At 32.8% G+C, this 14,426-nt stretch overlaps 1 protein-coding gene across 2 annotated transcripts; it reads left to right on the forward strand.

Moving 5' to 3' along the window:
* Positions 1-9,675: 9,675 nt before the first annotated feature.
* On the forward strand, positions 9,676-13,577 carry LOC129313563 (transcription factor bHLH123-like). Of its 2 annotated transcripts, none has more exons than XM_054956790.1 (7): positions 9,676-10,073; positions 10,161-10,743; positions 11,713-11,820; positions 11,974-12,039; positions 12,534-12,599; positions 12,717-12,767; positions 12,853-13,577. In XM_054956790.1, exons 1-7 carry the CDS (start codon positions 9,832-9,834, stop codon positions 13,000-13,002), a joined length of 1,266 nt encoding a protein of 421 aa, XP_054812765.1. In that variant the 5' UTR covers positions 9,676-9,831; the 3' UTR covers positions 13,003-13,577. The 2 variants fall into 2 exon arrangements, with proteins under 2 accessions (XP_054812765.1, XP_054812764.1); XM_054956789.1 differs by having other exon boundaries at positions 9,677-10,073; positions 10,158-10,743.
* The last annotated feature ends 849 nt before the right edge of the window (positions 13,578-14,426 follow it).

Raw genomic sequence — 14,426 nt, forward strand, 5'->3', positions numbered from 1 at the left:
TCCTTGAACCACTAAAAGTCCACAGGGTTCGTGAGTATCAAATTGATCTGATTCTTGACCCAAAATTTTTTTGTCAACTAGATTTTCACGTGCAATCATTTAACTTTTTGATAATTCGTTTCCACCTTGACTATGCTTTTCGTGTTTGATCATATTCTAACATGTAATGTTTTTTTAATTGCCATGATTCACCGGAATAATTGCAAAAATATATCTAAATCTAAAAATAAAATATGTTATATAATTGAATTTAGATTTCAATACATCAGATCTATGTTCTATTAAAATTATAGTCTCGGGTAAAATATATGAAAATGTCATTCGGCCAAGACATTAAGTATATCAAAGTTAACCATCAATTTACTTTCCTTAGCTTGTTAAATAGTGAAAAAGATACCAAAAAAAAAATTCCCACGTTCGAATACTTACTTATTTTTAAATCATAGTATGTGCATGGGAAAATTCAATCAGGAAATAAAAACTCGTGGAAATAAGTGTTAAAATCAATGTTTGTTGATGATGTGAAGTGCAACCCTATCGATAATGAGATAAGAAATTGCGTATCTGACTTCCTAATTCCATTGACTATTAATTTTTTTTTGATCAAATGACAATTTGGACCTTTAACTATAAGCTCAGAAATAATTTGAACCATGAACTCATATTTAATATATTTTGAATCATGAAAAATTAAACTTAAGGCAATTTTGCTCACACCATTAATTTTAAATTAACAATCGGTACTTTTTAAGCATATAAGGCTTATATTTTCTCTCACCCGCTCTATTTACTTTATCCACATTTTGTCTCACTTACCCACTCCATTTTCTTTCGCAACAACAACCCAGAACTAGCACACTATTATAGATGGCATCAATGTCAAGCATCGAGTCCTCCTACTCTTACTAGGCTTGTACCTTACTATGTCTTGCTTCGACTTCTTGTGCTCACACTTACCCTTGTCTCTATCTTTGTCGTTGACCTCAATAAAGAGACCAAGACCATTTCCATTCTACTAGCATGCACTTCCAATTCATTCCTCACTGGGAAATACATGTTTGCTTTTTTGCAAGTTCTACCTCCATCTCCATCTCTCGGAGGCACTATATATATGTGCACGTGTGTTACTAGTGGTGTGAGTGTTATGTTAATAATATCTAAAGCCAAAGGAAGAGCTTGAAGGAAGGTCACGGAAATCGATGATAGACATCTAATCATGGTGATCATGCAAGTCACGTGGAAGTCAGGGTGGTGATGAACTAGACGCTTTGCAAACTTGAGAAAGATGATGCCAATTTTATAAAAAAGGAGAGAAAAAGGGTCATTGCTATGGTGAGCGATCTAAGGCATGGACATTCCCCTATTGCTAATCTCACCACCTATCTTGCTCATCCACAGTGGTAATGGCATTCATGTCGTCTTGTAAATTGTTGTTTGAGTTCTTGGAAAGCCAGATTCTTGGAAAGAGAGAGAAGCGAATGGTATCGGATGTATTTTTGATGTGGATCAGTTTTATAAGTGAGAGTGGCTCTTTCTCTAATGGGTGGAGGAGATTTAATGTTGATGAGTGCAGGGGACTATGCAGCTATGACTCATGGTGTTAAAGAGCTGCACTCTGCTTTGGATTAGGGTTATTATTTTACATTTTGATTATTCTTGTTCTCATACAGCAAAATAATGTGGAGATGTTAGAGATGGTAGCTCAAAGAGAGATAGGGGAGAGAGAGTACGGAGGAGAGAGGAGAGAGCACATAAACTGAGAGAAAAGGGTGTGTCCTAGGTAGTAGTGGTGCCAGGACCCTAAGCTATAAGGTGCAACATTTTTAAAATTAATAATTAAAAAATTTTAAACCTAAAATTTTTAAAATTGGTCAAAGTGAGCAAAATATTTGAGTCAAAAAATGTAAAATATTGGATTTTATAGAACTTTTTTGTAATTTTCTCTAAGCTTAAGGGGTGCATTTACTCCCCTTGGCTTCAATGTAAAATCATTTATGTTCCTTGGCCTACCACTAGTAGGGGTGAGATTTCCCCAAATGTAATTATTTAGAATTCAAAATGTAATAAATATAAGTTTAAAATTTAAATCACCCCTAAATCTCTAGTTTAGAGTCCAAATTACCATTTAACCCTTTTTGGCAATATGGAAAGACATCATTAAACCAGCGGTAAAAGCCATAACCAACAATAGAGTATCAACAAAACTAATCAGTAATAGCAAGGAAAAATACAATAACAACAAAAGAAAACAATAAAACAACCAAAGCAAAAAGACAAAAATCCATGGTAGAGTTTCCTAGCCTTTAATCATCATCAACTAAGACTTTAATGGGTGGCAACACCTAATCTTTCAAGCACTTCTCCCTAAAAGTAGCTTTGACACAACAATCATTGGTTATTGTATGATTTCTTGGAATGCACTCGAAGCAATAAGAACTAAGAGCTTTCCTAATATTAGAAACATCCACCAGTGATAAGCAAATCTCTTTAACCTAGAATGAAACCTTAAATCCAACTTGTCCTTATGAAAAACCAACATACTCCGCTAACTTCCTCAAACCATTGACAATAAAACATAACTATTCAAAAAAATTCCAAGACCTATCTTAAGTCATCCTTGATCTCATCCCTAAAATCTTAAAAGATTTATCAAGATGTAACCAAGGCAGGGCCATCCAAGACTAAAAGTAGCCATAAAAGTGATATTAGCCCATTGTTACCATTATTCTTAATGAAAAGAAATAAGAAATATCCATAAATTAGCATCCAGCATAGCAGACATTCATAAAAAATAGCATCACCAACACCTTACAAGCCAATGAGAATCAAAACATCGAGAACCTACACAATAGGCTTCCAGGTGAATGAAAATATAACAACCTAGATGACAAAATTTAATCTCTAATAAACAAGAATAATTGAAAAGGAAGAATAGATTTGCCCATGCATCCACCACCATTGTTGGACCCTTCTAATCTGACCCCCTTATTTCATAGTTTGCATTGCCCATATACCATGATCTTGTCATACAAATTAGGGCCTTCTTAACCTGCATCTCTAAAATTAGAGACCTAACCCTCCATTGATCTATCACTCCTTGGCATCCAAAATAGCATCAATAACCTAAACCTAGAGCAACCCCCCTTCAATCAAAATCCCTAATACTAAATTTATACTCTCTAGTAAACACTTCACTCCATCCTTGACAAAAAGAGAATCTATCACCCTTTCACAAATCTCCCAAAAGAAGAAGATTCAAATCTATGAATAAATAGAAACATTATCCTTAGCACATCAAATTCCAACTCCTTCATCCCCAAAAACTATTGATTGATCATTATACAACCCTTTTGAACATTCTACCCTACAAATCAAGTAGCTCCCAACCTTTAAACCTGTTTCCTATACCTGTCATCAACTCAAACTCCCCTAACCTTTAGACCTTACTTGATTGATACTAAATCAAGTGGTAACTAATGAAAATCAACTATCATTTTTGCATATCACATTTATATCATCATCGGCACATACTTAAACCCACACGCACGCCCTAAGCTAAAGCATTGAATCCACTGCTCGCTCTGCTCACCCGACATGTACCGAGAAGGAGATCTTCTATTTGCGTTGCTTGTAACATCTTTAAAAAGTTAAACCTAATTAACTAAGCCTAACTAAAGTAATTAGAGTAATTAAGTTGATTAGTGAGATGTGTGGCTAGAGAGGTCTTACGGGCATATTTAGTTATAATTTCAACCTTAAATATGGGCCCAAAGTAAAATCGAGTCACGTGAATATGAAAGAGGGAGAAATTATGAAGGATGAGGTTCTGTGCCATACGTTGCGGCTTGTGATTAATCCGTCGTGGCACACATGTGTCTAACAGCTAAAGATGGGTCTCTTTGTGCCATGCATTGTGGCGCATGATGCATCTATTGTGGCATATAATTACTTTTTTGAAGAAATAAGAACATAAAAATTGATGCAAAAGAAGAGAGAAACAAAAGAAAAATGAAGGAGTAACGGAAGAGTTCTACTAGGACTTAGAATATTCGAACATTTGAAGTGTCTTGGAGCTTCTAAACACTAAAAGTAAGTTTTTAAAAGCCTAAATCCAACTTTATCTAGTTGAGGAGTTAGGGTTCAGTTAAGAGTGATGATTTTCATTCCATAAAGACTATGAATCCAAACTCATTAACTTAAATAGAGTTAATGAGAGTTAATTAAGCTAATAAAACCTAGTATTTAAGGTTTTGTGAGTGTTGATGGTTAGGGGATAATAAATACCTGAAAATCCTGCCATAAATATAGTAGTTAGGATAATATGCTCCATTAATGATTATTTAAGAGTTTAATGAGTTTAATAAAAGATAGAGGAAGTTAAGAAGCCCTATGAGTACCATTGTATGAAAAGAGATTGAATTTTAAGAGTGAAAAAATGTTTGAGTTAATAGTGAAAATTATTCAAAAAAGAGTATTGATGAATTATATTGTGATTAATTATAGAGTGAGCATATTTGGCACCTTTCAAGCTTCGTGGAAGCTTTGATTAGAAGTGTGTAATTGAGAAGTGAAACTTTTAATCTCTCAAATGTTTGAGGTAATTAGGAAAATTTTTTCTTGTACTTTTATGTGTTAGTTGATTTATTGATTCATATTTGATAATTTTAAAAGTGTAAAAAAATTGAATGAGATGCAAATGTGGTATGACTTACTTGAAAACTCACTATAATGATTTTTATAAAGTTCAATTATATGTTTTCCTTAGAGTTTAATGTTGTGATATGTTAGTGGATTTCAATGATTTTTGTGTTGAGTGGAGTTCAACGACTTGATAAGTGAAAAGTTCAATGTAGTAGTGTCTTGTGGAGTTATATGATGTGATTGCAAAGTTTAATGAATGTGTAGATAAGGAGTTCAATGACATAGAGTAATGTAAAATTTCATGATCTGATTGTGTGTGTTAATGTGATGTTGATGTATGAGATGAGTACAATGATGATGTGATACATGCTTGAACATTAAGTAATTGCATGCCTTGAATTGTTGCATTGTATTGCATTGCATGATCTTGAGAGGTGGAAGTTTACCTAGGAAGAGGAGTAAAGAACTATATCAACGTGGGAAGGCTTCCATCTGAGCTCGATGGTTTTCCTGAGTTTATCATATTTATTGTCTTACTTGTTCAATGAGGAATTATCCCACTGATTCAACGAGAGATTTGAACCTAGCTAGTTATCCACTTGTTTAACGAGGAAGCTAGTCTAGAGAGAATGACACTCTATAGTGTGAGAAATAGAGGGAAACCATGACCCACAAGTGAGCTGGGCAACCTCTTATGTGTGTTTTGGTTAAGATAGTCTCAGTTTATAAATGATCCCAATGTGTTATAGCCTATGGTTTCGTGTCATAGGAAATAAGGAAGATATAAGGGAGGTATGATCATGCATATAGTGATAAAAGGACACATAGTTATCTATATCATAACCCTATTGATGAAAATCATGAGTTTAACTATATCTATGTGAAAATATGTTAATAAGTCATTATCTTATGATTACATGCTAATATGAATGAGAATTGTGACTTAGTGTTTCTTGATCATGCTAAATGAATTGAGAACAATATCCTTGCCACTTGCATTTAAATTATTAACATATATTAATATAAGTTAGATGGACCTTATTACTGAGTGGGTGTACTCACCCCATTATTTTCAATATTATAAGAACTAATTTAAGGGGACAAGACAAAGGAAAACAACTTGAGGCGTAGAATTAATATCTTATTAGTAGGCCTCCTTTTCTTTTTGAAGTATTAATGTGTATATTCTTGCATGATATTGCCAACTAGAGATAATTCATATTGTGATTTATGTGTATTTGTCATTATGTAGTGTATTTTGAGCCCTAGGGTGTATATCTATTGATTACAAGACCTAAAGCAGGCACAAAATACTAGTACAAGTAAGAATTGTGAATGATACTTGAATTATGATGATTAATTAATGAATTTGTGATTGGATCTCCCCCTATTATTTTTTAGATTAGAGGGTTGAATGGTTTCATATGTGTTGATAGTGATGTGGTATGTTGGACGGGTCTATTTTGATTCATTGATTGTGGTCTAGGTGGTATTTGTAGTTGTTGGCTTTTGTTATGAATTTTGGACACTCAAGTATTGTGTAACTAGTAAAAAAGAGTGAATTTTGAAATGAGTATCTAACTTTTAATTGAAAGATAATTTAATTGTGAATCCAAAGCCATTAGCTAGAGTTAGGAGAAATCTCTTTGTAGACATTTAGATTGCCTTAATCGGACATCAGACAAAAAAATGGGGTTGGTCGAAAGTTTTCCTAGTTGTTGTCAAATAATAGCAAAGTCTATCGTCAAAATCATGCAATATGCCACAACGTATGGCACAGAGGCTTACAAGCCATGGTACAGGCCTCTATTTCTGCACTGTTTCGCTATTTTCAATTTTTAAGCAAATGCATTGATTCTTTTAAGTTTTTATGCTTCCGCATATTAATTGAATTCTGATTTTTTACTTGTAAAGATCTTTTGGTATTATTTTAAATATTGAAAACTTTAAATCCCATTTGTGAAATTTGAATAATTTGGTAATTACTATGATGTTTGGAACTTAGGGAGAATTAGTAAGGGTAATCTTATTTGTCTTACCTCGAGATTTTATATCGCTATCACATGTAAAGTTGTTTGATGATGAGGGAAGGAGGAGACCCTACCAAAGCTTGTCTTTTCACGGTTGTTTGCAGCGACTCACTCACAATAGGGAAACCCTAGGAGAGGAAAGGGGAAGAACTTCAAGAAAAGTTATTCTTCAAAACCAAATAAAGATGTATCATTGACTATTGATTTGTGTGTATGTAACGATAATGTCAAAACATTGATTTGTGCTTGACTTATACTTTTCTCAACTGTATATAGAACATGTAATTAATTAATTAATTAAACTCAATAAATAAGACATTTCATGGTAAATCAAATATCAGTTGGCATAATTAAATGACAAAGTGGGTTTACTTTATTATTTGTCTGTAAAGTAATTTTAATTTTACTGGCCTTATTTTCGATTATCAAAATAAAACCTTTTGTAACGTACGCATGTCGCGTTGTGCGCGTTTTGTAAACTATAAACATTATTCTAATATGAGAATTTTTTATTTTCAATAGTTCATTATTATGATGCATAAACAATTATGATATTCAATGTAAAAGAGCGTCGATCTATATACATGATTTCATATACTGTGCTTCTTAACGAAAACGAGGGATATATGATTTAATAGGTGATTTAATAGGATGTTTTGTCATCAAATGCCTAATTCGCACTGCTAACAATACATATAATTTTAGTCATAATTAGCTAGATTAGTTACTAATTGACTACGTTGACTATCTTTATTTAACATGGGAATAACATCTAAGACAAAATAGTAAACAAAAAGTAAGATCATTAGATTTTCAAAACTCTCGCGTCAAAGAAAAATATATACCACAAATTTTTGGCGAAACATTTCTATAATTCCACCCAGTTTCAATCAAGTTATTTAATTTTATTTTAAATTTTTAATTTCGTTTCTGAATTGCCACAGTATTTTAATTTTTTTAATATTTGTGGTAAATAATTCATGTAATATTTTATTTAATTTCAACTTAATTCTTCAACTTGATCTTGTTTCACATTTTTTAACACATCTCCTTCTAGTAAAGATAATCTTATTTGAAACACTATCAAGAATTAATTATATATATGGTCAGTGGAAAATCCTGTCAATCAATTCTATTGTATTATCATTGACCTTTACATTAATTCTGAAAGCTATTATTCCGATGTGTTCATTCCTCTAGCACTATTAAATCAGGATATGCTCGACAAATTAAAGATCTATGAATAAATTTAAAAATAAATTTTATTTAGATTATAGCGAATTATATTGAAATTGACATCACAGAAAAGGTGAAATTTTATTTTAATTCTTATTTAGCCAGTTAATTTAGTGTGAATTCAAAGTCTTATTTAAAATAACATATAATCAAAAGATAAAAATATAATTAATGGATAAAAGCCCATAACTAGCTAGTACACTTCGTGAACTTGCATACAAGCCATGCCAGTAATAAAAGTAATAACAAACTAACAAAAGAACACACCTTTAATTTATTTTGCAATGTTGATTGGATCAAGCGAAAGTAAACAAAAAATTGATTTTCTTTAAGCATGACCAATCAAATATTGCCAACAAAGTTTAGTTAGTTAATAAGGATTTGACTTATAATTTATTCACAAAATCGATCGTGTGTTTAAATCTCATTGTTAATTTAAAGATCTTTTAACTGTTGGGTCAAGTGAACATGACATTATATTTTAAACTAAAAGGCATTGAGTTTATGAAATTTTTCCGTTTATATACTTTCTTAATTTAATTCTATTTGATAAAAGACTTTTTTTGTATTCCAAGTCAAATCAACTCTTGATAACTCCCAAGGACATATGGGAAAAATAACATGTATGGGGTATATGTGTTTATTTTTTGCAGTTTGCTCCCTCTCTTTTTATGGTTTGTACCCTCTATTTTAATATTTTAAACTTTAAACTTATTTCAATATTACATTTAGAAAAGGCATTCTAAGGCAACATAAGAATGACTTGGGGTGATTGATACTAACTACGCTACTAAGAAAGAGACTGGTATTGAATAAGAGGTTAATTAAAGAAGTCACTTCATCGACAGGAGTGAGAGCTAGACCAAAATGTCTTAAAGTAGAGTAGAAGAAACAAGCACCGAGTGAGCGAGCAAGAAAACCCCTGCACGGGTCTAGCAAGTAAGAAAACTCCTACGTTCCTTGCTTGTTCTCAACGACTTTCGAGCTAGTACACCCCTACTCATCTAAGAAACAAGCACCGGATTGAGCTAACGTGAAAGCCCTAGTCCTAAGGGTGCTAACGCACATCCATTTTCTTGCTCATTGCTTGTTCTTGTGTGTGTCTAACGTGCAACGTGCTATGCTATCCTCATTAGATAAATCTAAAATTCAATTTTTTAACTCAAAGTTTAGTTAATATTAGCCCATAATTTTATCATATCTAAATATCAATATCATTCATTAATCCTTTAAAAAATAGGAGAAAAAAATTAATTTAACAAAACTAGATCTGTGTCATACTTATCTTGAGAATATTAATAAAGAAAAAAGGCAACAAAGAATGAATATTTAGTGAATTTTGAAGAGATAGAAAAGTTTTTTTTATACCAAGGTCTTCACTCCAGCTTCTCAATCTAAGATCCTGGCTTCGCTAGTGTCCCAACAAATATGGAATCAAATAAAATGCTTCAATGTAATTAAATAGGACCAGATAAACGGATCCTTCTTTTCTTATTAGTGAATAGCGATACTAGGAGAGATCGAATATCATATATAGTCCAATTAAAGTGGAGAATTGTGAGAGGGATGGGGGGAGAGAGCGGGGGCGGAGGAAAGTCGATTTCAAAATGACCTCTAATTCTTGTGTGTCTAATCAGTATCAATAATATACTAATAAAATAACCCTCCGAATTGTCAAAGTGTCAACCACATTCCTCTTAGTCGGTTACTCTCTCTCTCTCTCTCTCTCTCTCTCTGTGTGTCCCCCCTGTTCATCTGTGTGTGCGCGCGCGCGCATATATATATATATATAACCACAAGCACTGAATCATTTTCCATTCACTTCAACACTCGATCGTCAAGCAAAAGCGCACACACACATACAGAGAATTCATTGTTGATCAGGTGGCTGTATATTTAGCTAGCTTTTCCTTCTTCTTCTTCCATGGCGAACGATCAATTTCAAGCGAGTACGGGAAACTGGTGGGACTCTTCATCTTCTAGACATGTCCGATTCGAGACCGCTCCTTCCCAGTCATCTTCATCTAACCTCACCACCACCTTCCCCAACTTCACTTGGCCCATGGATCACCTCGACCTCAAGCCTTCCTCTTCCATGGCTCTAGCCCTCTCCTCCCAACCCTTGGATTGGAATATCAATAATCAACCCTCTCATCACCATCTTCTGTAAGTCTTCTTCTTCTTCTCCTTCATCTCTCAGGCGTCTGTGTTTTCATCATTGTAATGATGTGTGTGTGTGTGTGTGTGTAGTAGAGGAGAGAAGGGGGTCTCCGATGGCCGATTCAGATCCATGTTTCAAGATGAGTGGAGATCATCAGAGAAGCTGTTGTTTAATTCTGCAGACTCGTCTTCAACTACCACTGATCAGTACAGTGCTTCTGGGGATAATAGTATGGTCACGACCAGCCAAGGGCTAGCTTGTAGTTTTCAGATGGATAATTCTAATTCCTATTCTGCTACGAATCATTCATTATTAATACAGGGATTATTAGGGCCTGAAGGTTCTTCTTCTTCTTCCTCCTTCGACAATACTCATAATCGCTCCTGCAGCTTGAACTTTCCCTACGGGTCGTCGGCCTTGAGCTCTGATAATGATCCTTCAATGGCTTCTTGGCCCAAGGTTTCTCAGTTTCTTAGGGCTTCGCCGCCGAAACAAACACCACATCACGGCGGCGGTAACAGCCAGTTGCATTTTACAAACAACGCGACCTTCTGGAACGCTTCTGAAGCTCACCACCACCACCATCACGATGCCGCTATTAAAGAAGCTCGACCTTCCTTCTTCCCTTCCTTGCAGCCTCCTATTCAGACGCCCAATTTTGATGCACAATCAAAGGTATAACACCTTTTTTCCACTTCTTTTTTAATTAATTTGATGAGATATATATAGATTTGGTTTTATGTTTCCTTTAACCAAAATATAGGGCATTGATTGCTAAATCATGGTTATCGAAAAATGTTAATTCGAATTGAAACTTTCTTAAATTTTTTTACATATTTTCAACTGTAACTTCATTAAATATTTTATATAAGAGTTTTGATAATAATAATTAAAATTTCAATACATTATTTCTTCAAAAAGAGTCATAAATAAAATAGGAGTATGATTGAAAAAATAATTACAAAAATTATCTAATATCCTGTACTTTAGATCAAATAAGACTTTCAAAAGATGTTTTACATTGTAATCTAAATAGGGTAATGCTTTGTGAAATAAAAGTTTTACTTTATATGATGTGAAGTAATATGTAAGAGCATAATCTCAGTTCTATCACCCTCACATGGGGTGATGAATCTAGAATTTTATTTTTCTATTGCTTTTATAAAAAATAGATTCCTGATATACATGCATAGAGAGAGAGAGAGAGAGACTATCTTCTCCTGTTTCTATGCATAATAGGTGTTTATCATTAATGTAAACACAACATTGATTATATTCGTTAGGGGTGTTTATCATTAATGTAAACACAACATTGATGATATTCATTAGGGTTTATGCACAATGTAGTCTCGAACAACTGATAAAAAAACAGAACACAAACAATTTTCTTTGTCAACCTGAAACTCATGAAAGTCTTGTTAGGTGGGAGAATTTGCTTTTTAACAATAATGTCTATTATGTTTCTACAATTATTATATATTCTAACATGTAAGATCTCTCTGTTTTCTTAATTAAAAAATACGCTCAGTTGATTTTGCACAAAGCTTGTGGAGATCATACATATCTTTATAAGAAAAATAATAATGATAAGAAAGAAAAAGAGAGTGTGAGTTTTGATTATTTGTTTGAATGATGGGATTGCAGAATATTTGTGGCGGAAGAGAAACGAGTAGTGTGGGGAAGAAAAGTGGAGGTGAGGCGACACCAAAAAGAGCTCGAAACGAAACCTCATCAACTTTGCCGCCTTTTAAGGTATTTAATAGTAATGATAATAATAACAATAATCTTAATCGTAAGGACACCGAAACTTTTAAATTCAATTATTGCTTTAAACTTTCTCAAATTATCATATCTTTCTTCTTCTTTTTTTGGAATTCATACAGTAGCTTCTTCTTCTGTTTTCAGGTGAGAAAAGAGAAGATGGGGGACCGAATTACTGCTCTTCAACAGTTGGTTTCGCCTTTCGGCAAGGTTTACATTTTAATTAATTTCACCTTCTAAATATATATATATATATATATCCCATTAATTAATTGGACCATTAAATTACAAATATACACTATTGAGGAGTTTAATTTGCCATTAAAAAAAAGAGGTTGGGTTTTGTACAGTTTATAATGCTGTGTCATGGACCACTTTGATGATTACATATTTTTGCCAAAAAGTATGTTGAAAATTTTTTAAAAATGACTACTACTGAGTGAATTTATTTAAAACCTTATAATAAATAAATATATGAAATTAACTTTATAATAATGTCTGATTTTTAAGAATATTCTAGCATAATTTTGCTGCTTTTAGAGTCGTCATCAGACATAATTTTCATCTATCTACAACTGTGTGGTTTGAAATTAATGATGGAGATTTCATATATAGGGCTGCTATAGTTTTTAAAAAATCATTAATTATGGATGGGTTGATTCAACTCTTTATTAATCTGTGGTTATGCTTCTGTACGTCATCAGACTGATACAGCCTCAGTGCTCTCCGAAGCCATCGAGTATATCAAATTCCTCCATGACCAAGTCTCTGTGAGTCCTATATATATATATATATATATAAAACCCATGAATATATATAAATCAAAAGATGAACTTGGACTTATTTATTCACATATATTGATTTCCTTCTGTTATATTCTCTGGTAGGGTTTAAGCACCCCATATATGAAAAGTGGAGCTCCATTACAGCACCAACAGGTACGTACTTATTCACATCATTATATATTCAGCAAAAGTGATGATATGATGCTAATCAAGTTTTGTGTTTATAATTATGATGCAGAGTTCTGGAAAATGCAAGGAAAGTGAAGGCCTAAAACAAGACCTGAGAAGCAGAGGGTTATGTTTGGTGCCAGTTTCAAGTACTTTTCCGGTGACTCATGAAACCACTGTTGATTTTTGGATGCCACCTTTTGGAGCTACTTTCAGATGATCTGATGAGTTGAATTCATACACATCACGCATTCACAAATTTATAAAGCTATAGGTAGAATAATATTCAGCTTGTTAGAATATATATATATATATATATAATTAAGTTAAATAATGTATTTGATTGAATCTGGGATTCTAGAAAGAATCATATAGATGAGGTCAGATTGGGAATGATGAGATGATGGGAAGCCACAGAAATTGTCAAGTTGATGATTGTGCGCATGGAAGAGAAGAAAAGAGAGCGTGTTGGAAAATGTGTTGAAAGAGAAAGAAAATGAAATGACTCTCCAAAAAGAGAGGCCATTCTTTACCCATTTGCATGCACGATCATGATCTCATGATGCCACATTGGGACCATTGTCATTCAATTAAACTTGTCATTCTAATTGCACAATCATGCATCTTAATTAGGGGATTATTAGGAAGCTGAGCAGATTAATCAAAGGAAAAATTGTTGTTACATATATCGAGAGAGGAAGATAAAGAAGGTTTAATTGTTATTGTTAGTGCTGTGTGTGTGATGAATTGAAGAAGGAATATTAATGGAAGTGAAGTAATTAATTTTGGATTGGACATCTCACTTTACATTATTTTTCCTAATGTCGTTAATAAATGTAAGTGTGGAAGTCAGAGGGTGGCCCACCTACCAAAACACCGTTCATATTTTTCATATTAATTTGTTATTATAGAAATTAATTAAATTTAATCCATATAATAATATGTTGGAGTCCATTATTGCTTGCTATAACAGTTGAGCTTGATTCTATATATATATTATTAAAAAATCAGATAGAAATATATATATTGTTGTTGCAGATGCTTCCACATGCTTTTGTTTTCTAGTTTATGTACTATAGTACTTTTGTTAATTCATTAGAAATATAAATCATAATAAGAACAACATAAAAGTTAGACAAGGGAGCGTGCTCGAAAAGAATAAGAAAATCACTCGTAATCTTGGAATTTTAAAATTGGTGTGTGTGTCTGTGTGCGTCTGTGTGCCTCTGTTAAAAAACCCTAGCTAACTGCTTTACCTGTTTGTGACTTTAGCTGCTAATTGGCCAGATCTTTGAAAAAAAAAAAAAACAAAAAACTACTGGACCAACCCTGAAGGGGGAAATATATATAAGCTTTATCTACAGTCACTTTCTTCTTTAATTAGCGAAATTTAGGGTATAATTAAGTTACTACCTCTATTGCTTTATAATCATTGCTTTTGAAAATAAAAAGTTATTTATATTTATTTTTTTAAAAAAATCAATATATTAACATTGCTTGTGATATTTTTACTTACTTCAATTAATTAGCAATAGAAATAATGAGGGATATTAAAGAAGAGATGAAATAAATTAAGGTGGTGTTAGAAAATTTTAAAAAAATTGACATATTTATTGACATGTGTGTCAAAGTCTTAAAAGATAT

The sequence above is a fragment of the Prosopis cineraria genome, unplaced genomic scaffold (genome assembly GCF_029017545.1).
Source record: "Prosopis cineraria cultivar Desert tree isolate PC_DT_omini unplaced genomic scaffold, ASM2901754v1 PC6, whole genome shotgun sequence".
NCBI classification, from domain to species: Eukaryota; Viridiplantae; Streptophyta; class Magnoliopsida; order Fabales; family Fabaceae; genus Prosopis; species Prosopis cineraria.

Excerpts from the sequence above, each read along its gene's own strand:
- LOC129313563 (XM_054956789.1), top strand. The coding sequence starts at position 9,832 with ATGGCGAACGATCAATTTCAAGCGAGTACGGGAAACTGGTGGGACTCT. Across the intron at positions 10,074-10,157 it reads CCCTCTCATCACCATCTTCT|TAGAGGAGAGAAGGGGGTCT; the intron begins GTAAGTCTTCTT and ends GTGTGTGTGTAG. Across the intron at positions 12,040-12,533 it reads TGGTTTCGCCTTTCGGCAAG|ACTGATACAGCCTCAGTGCT; the intron begins GTTTACATTTTA and ends GTACGTCATCAG.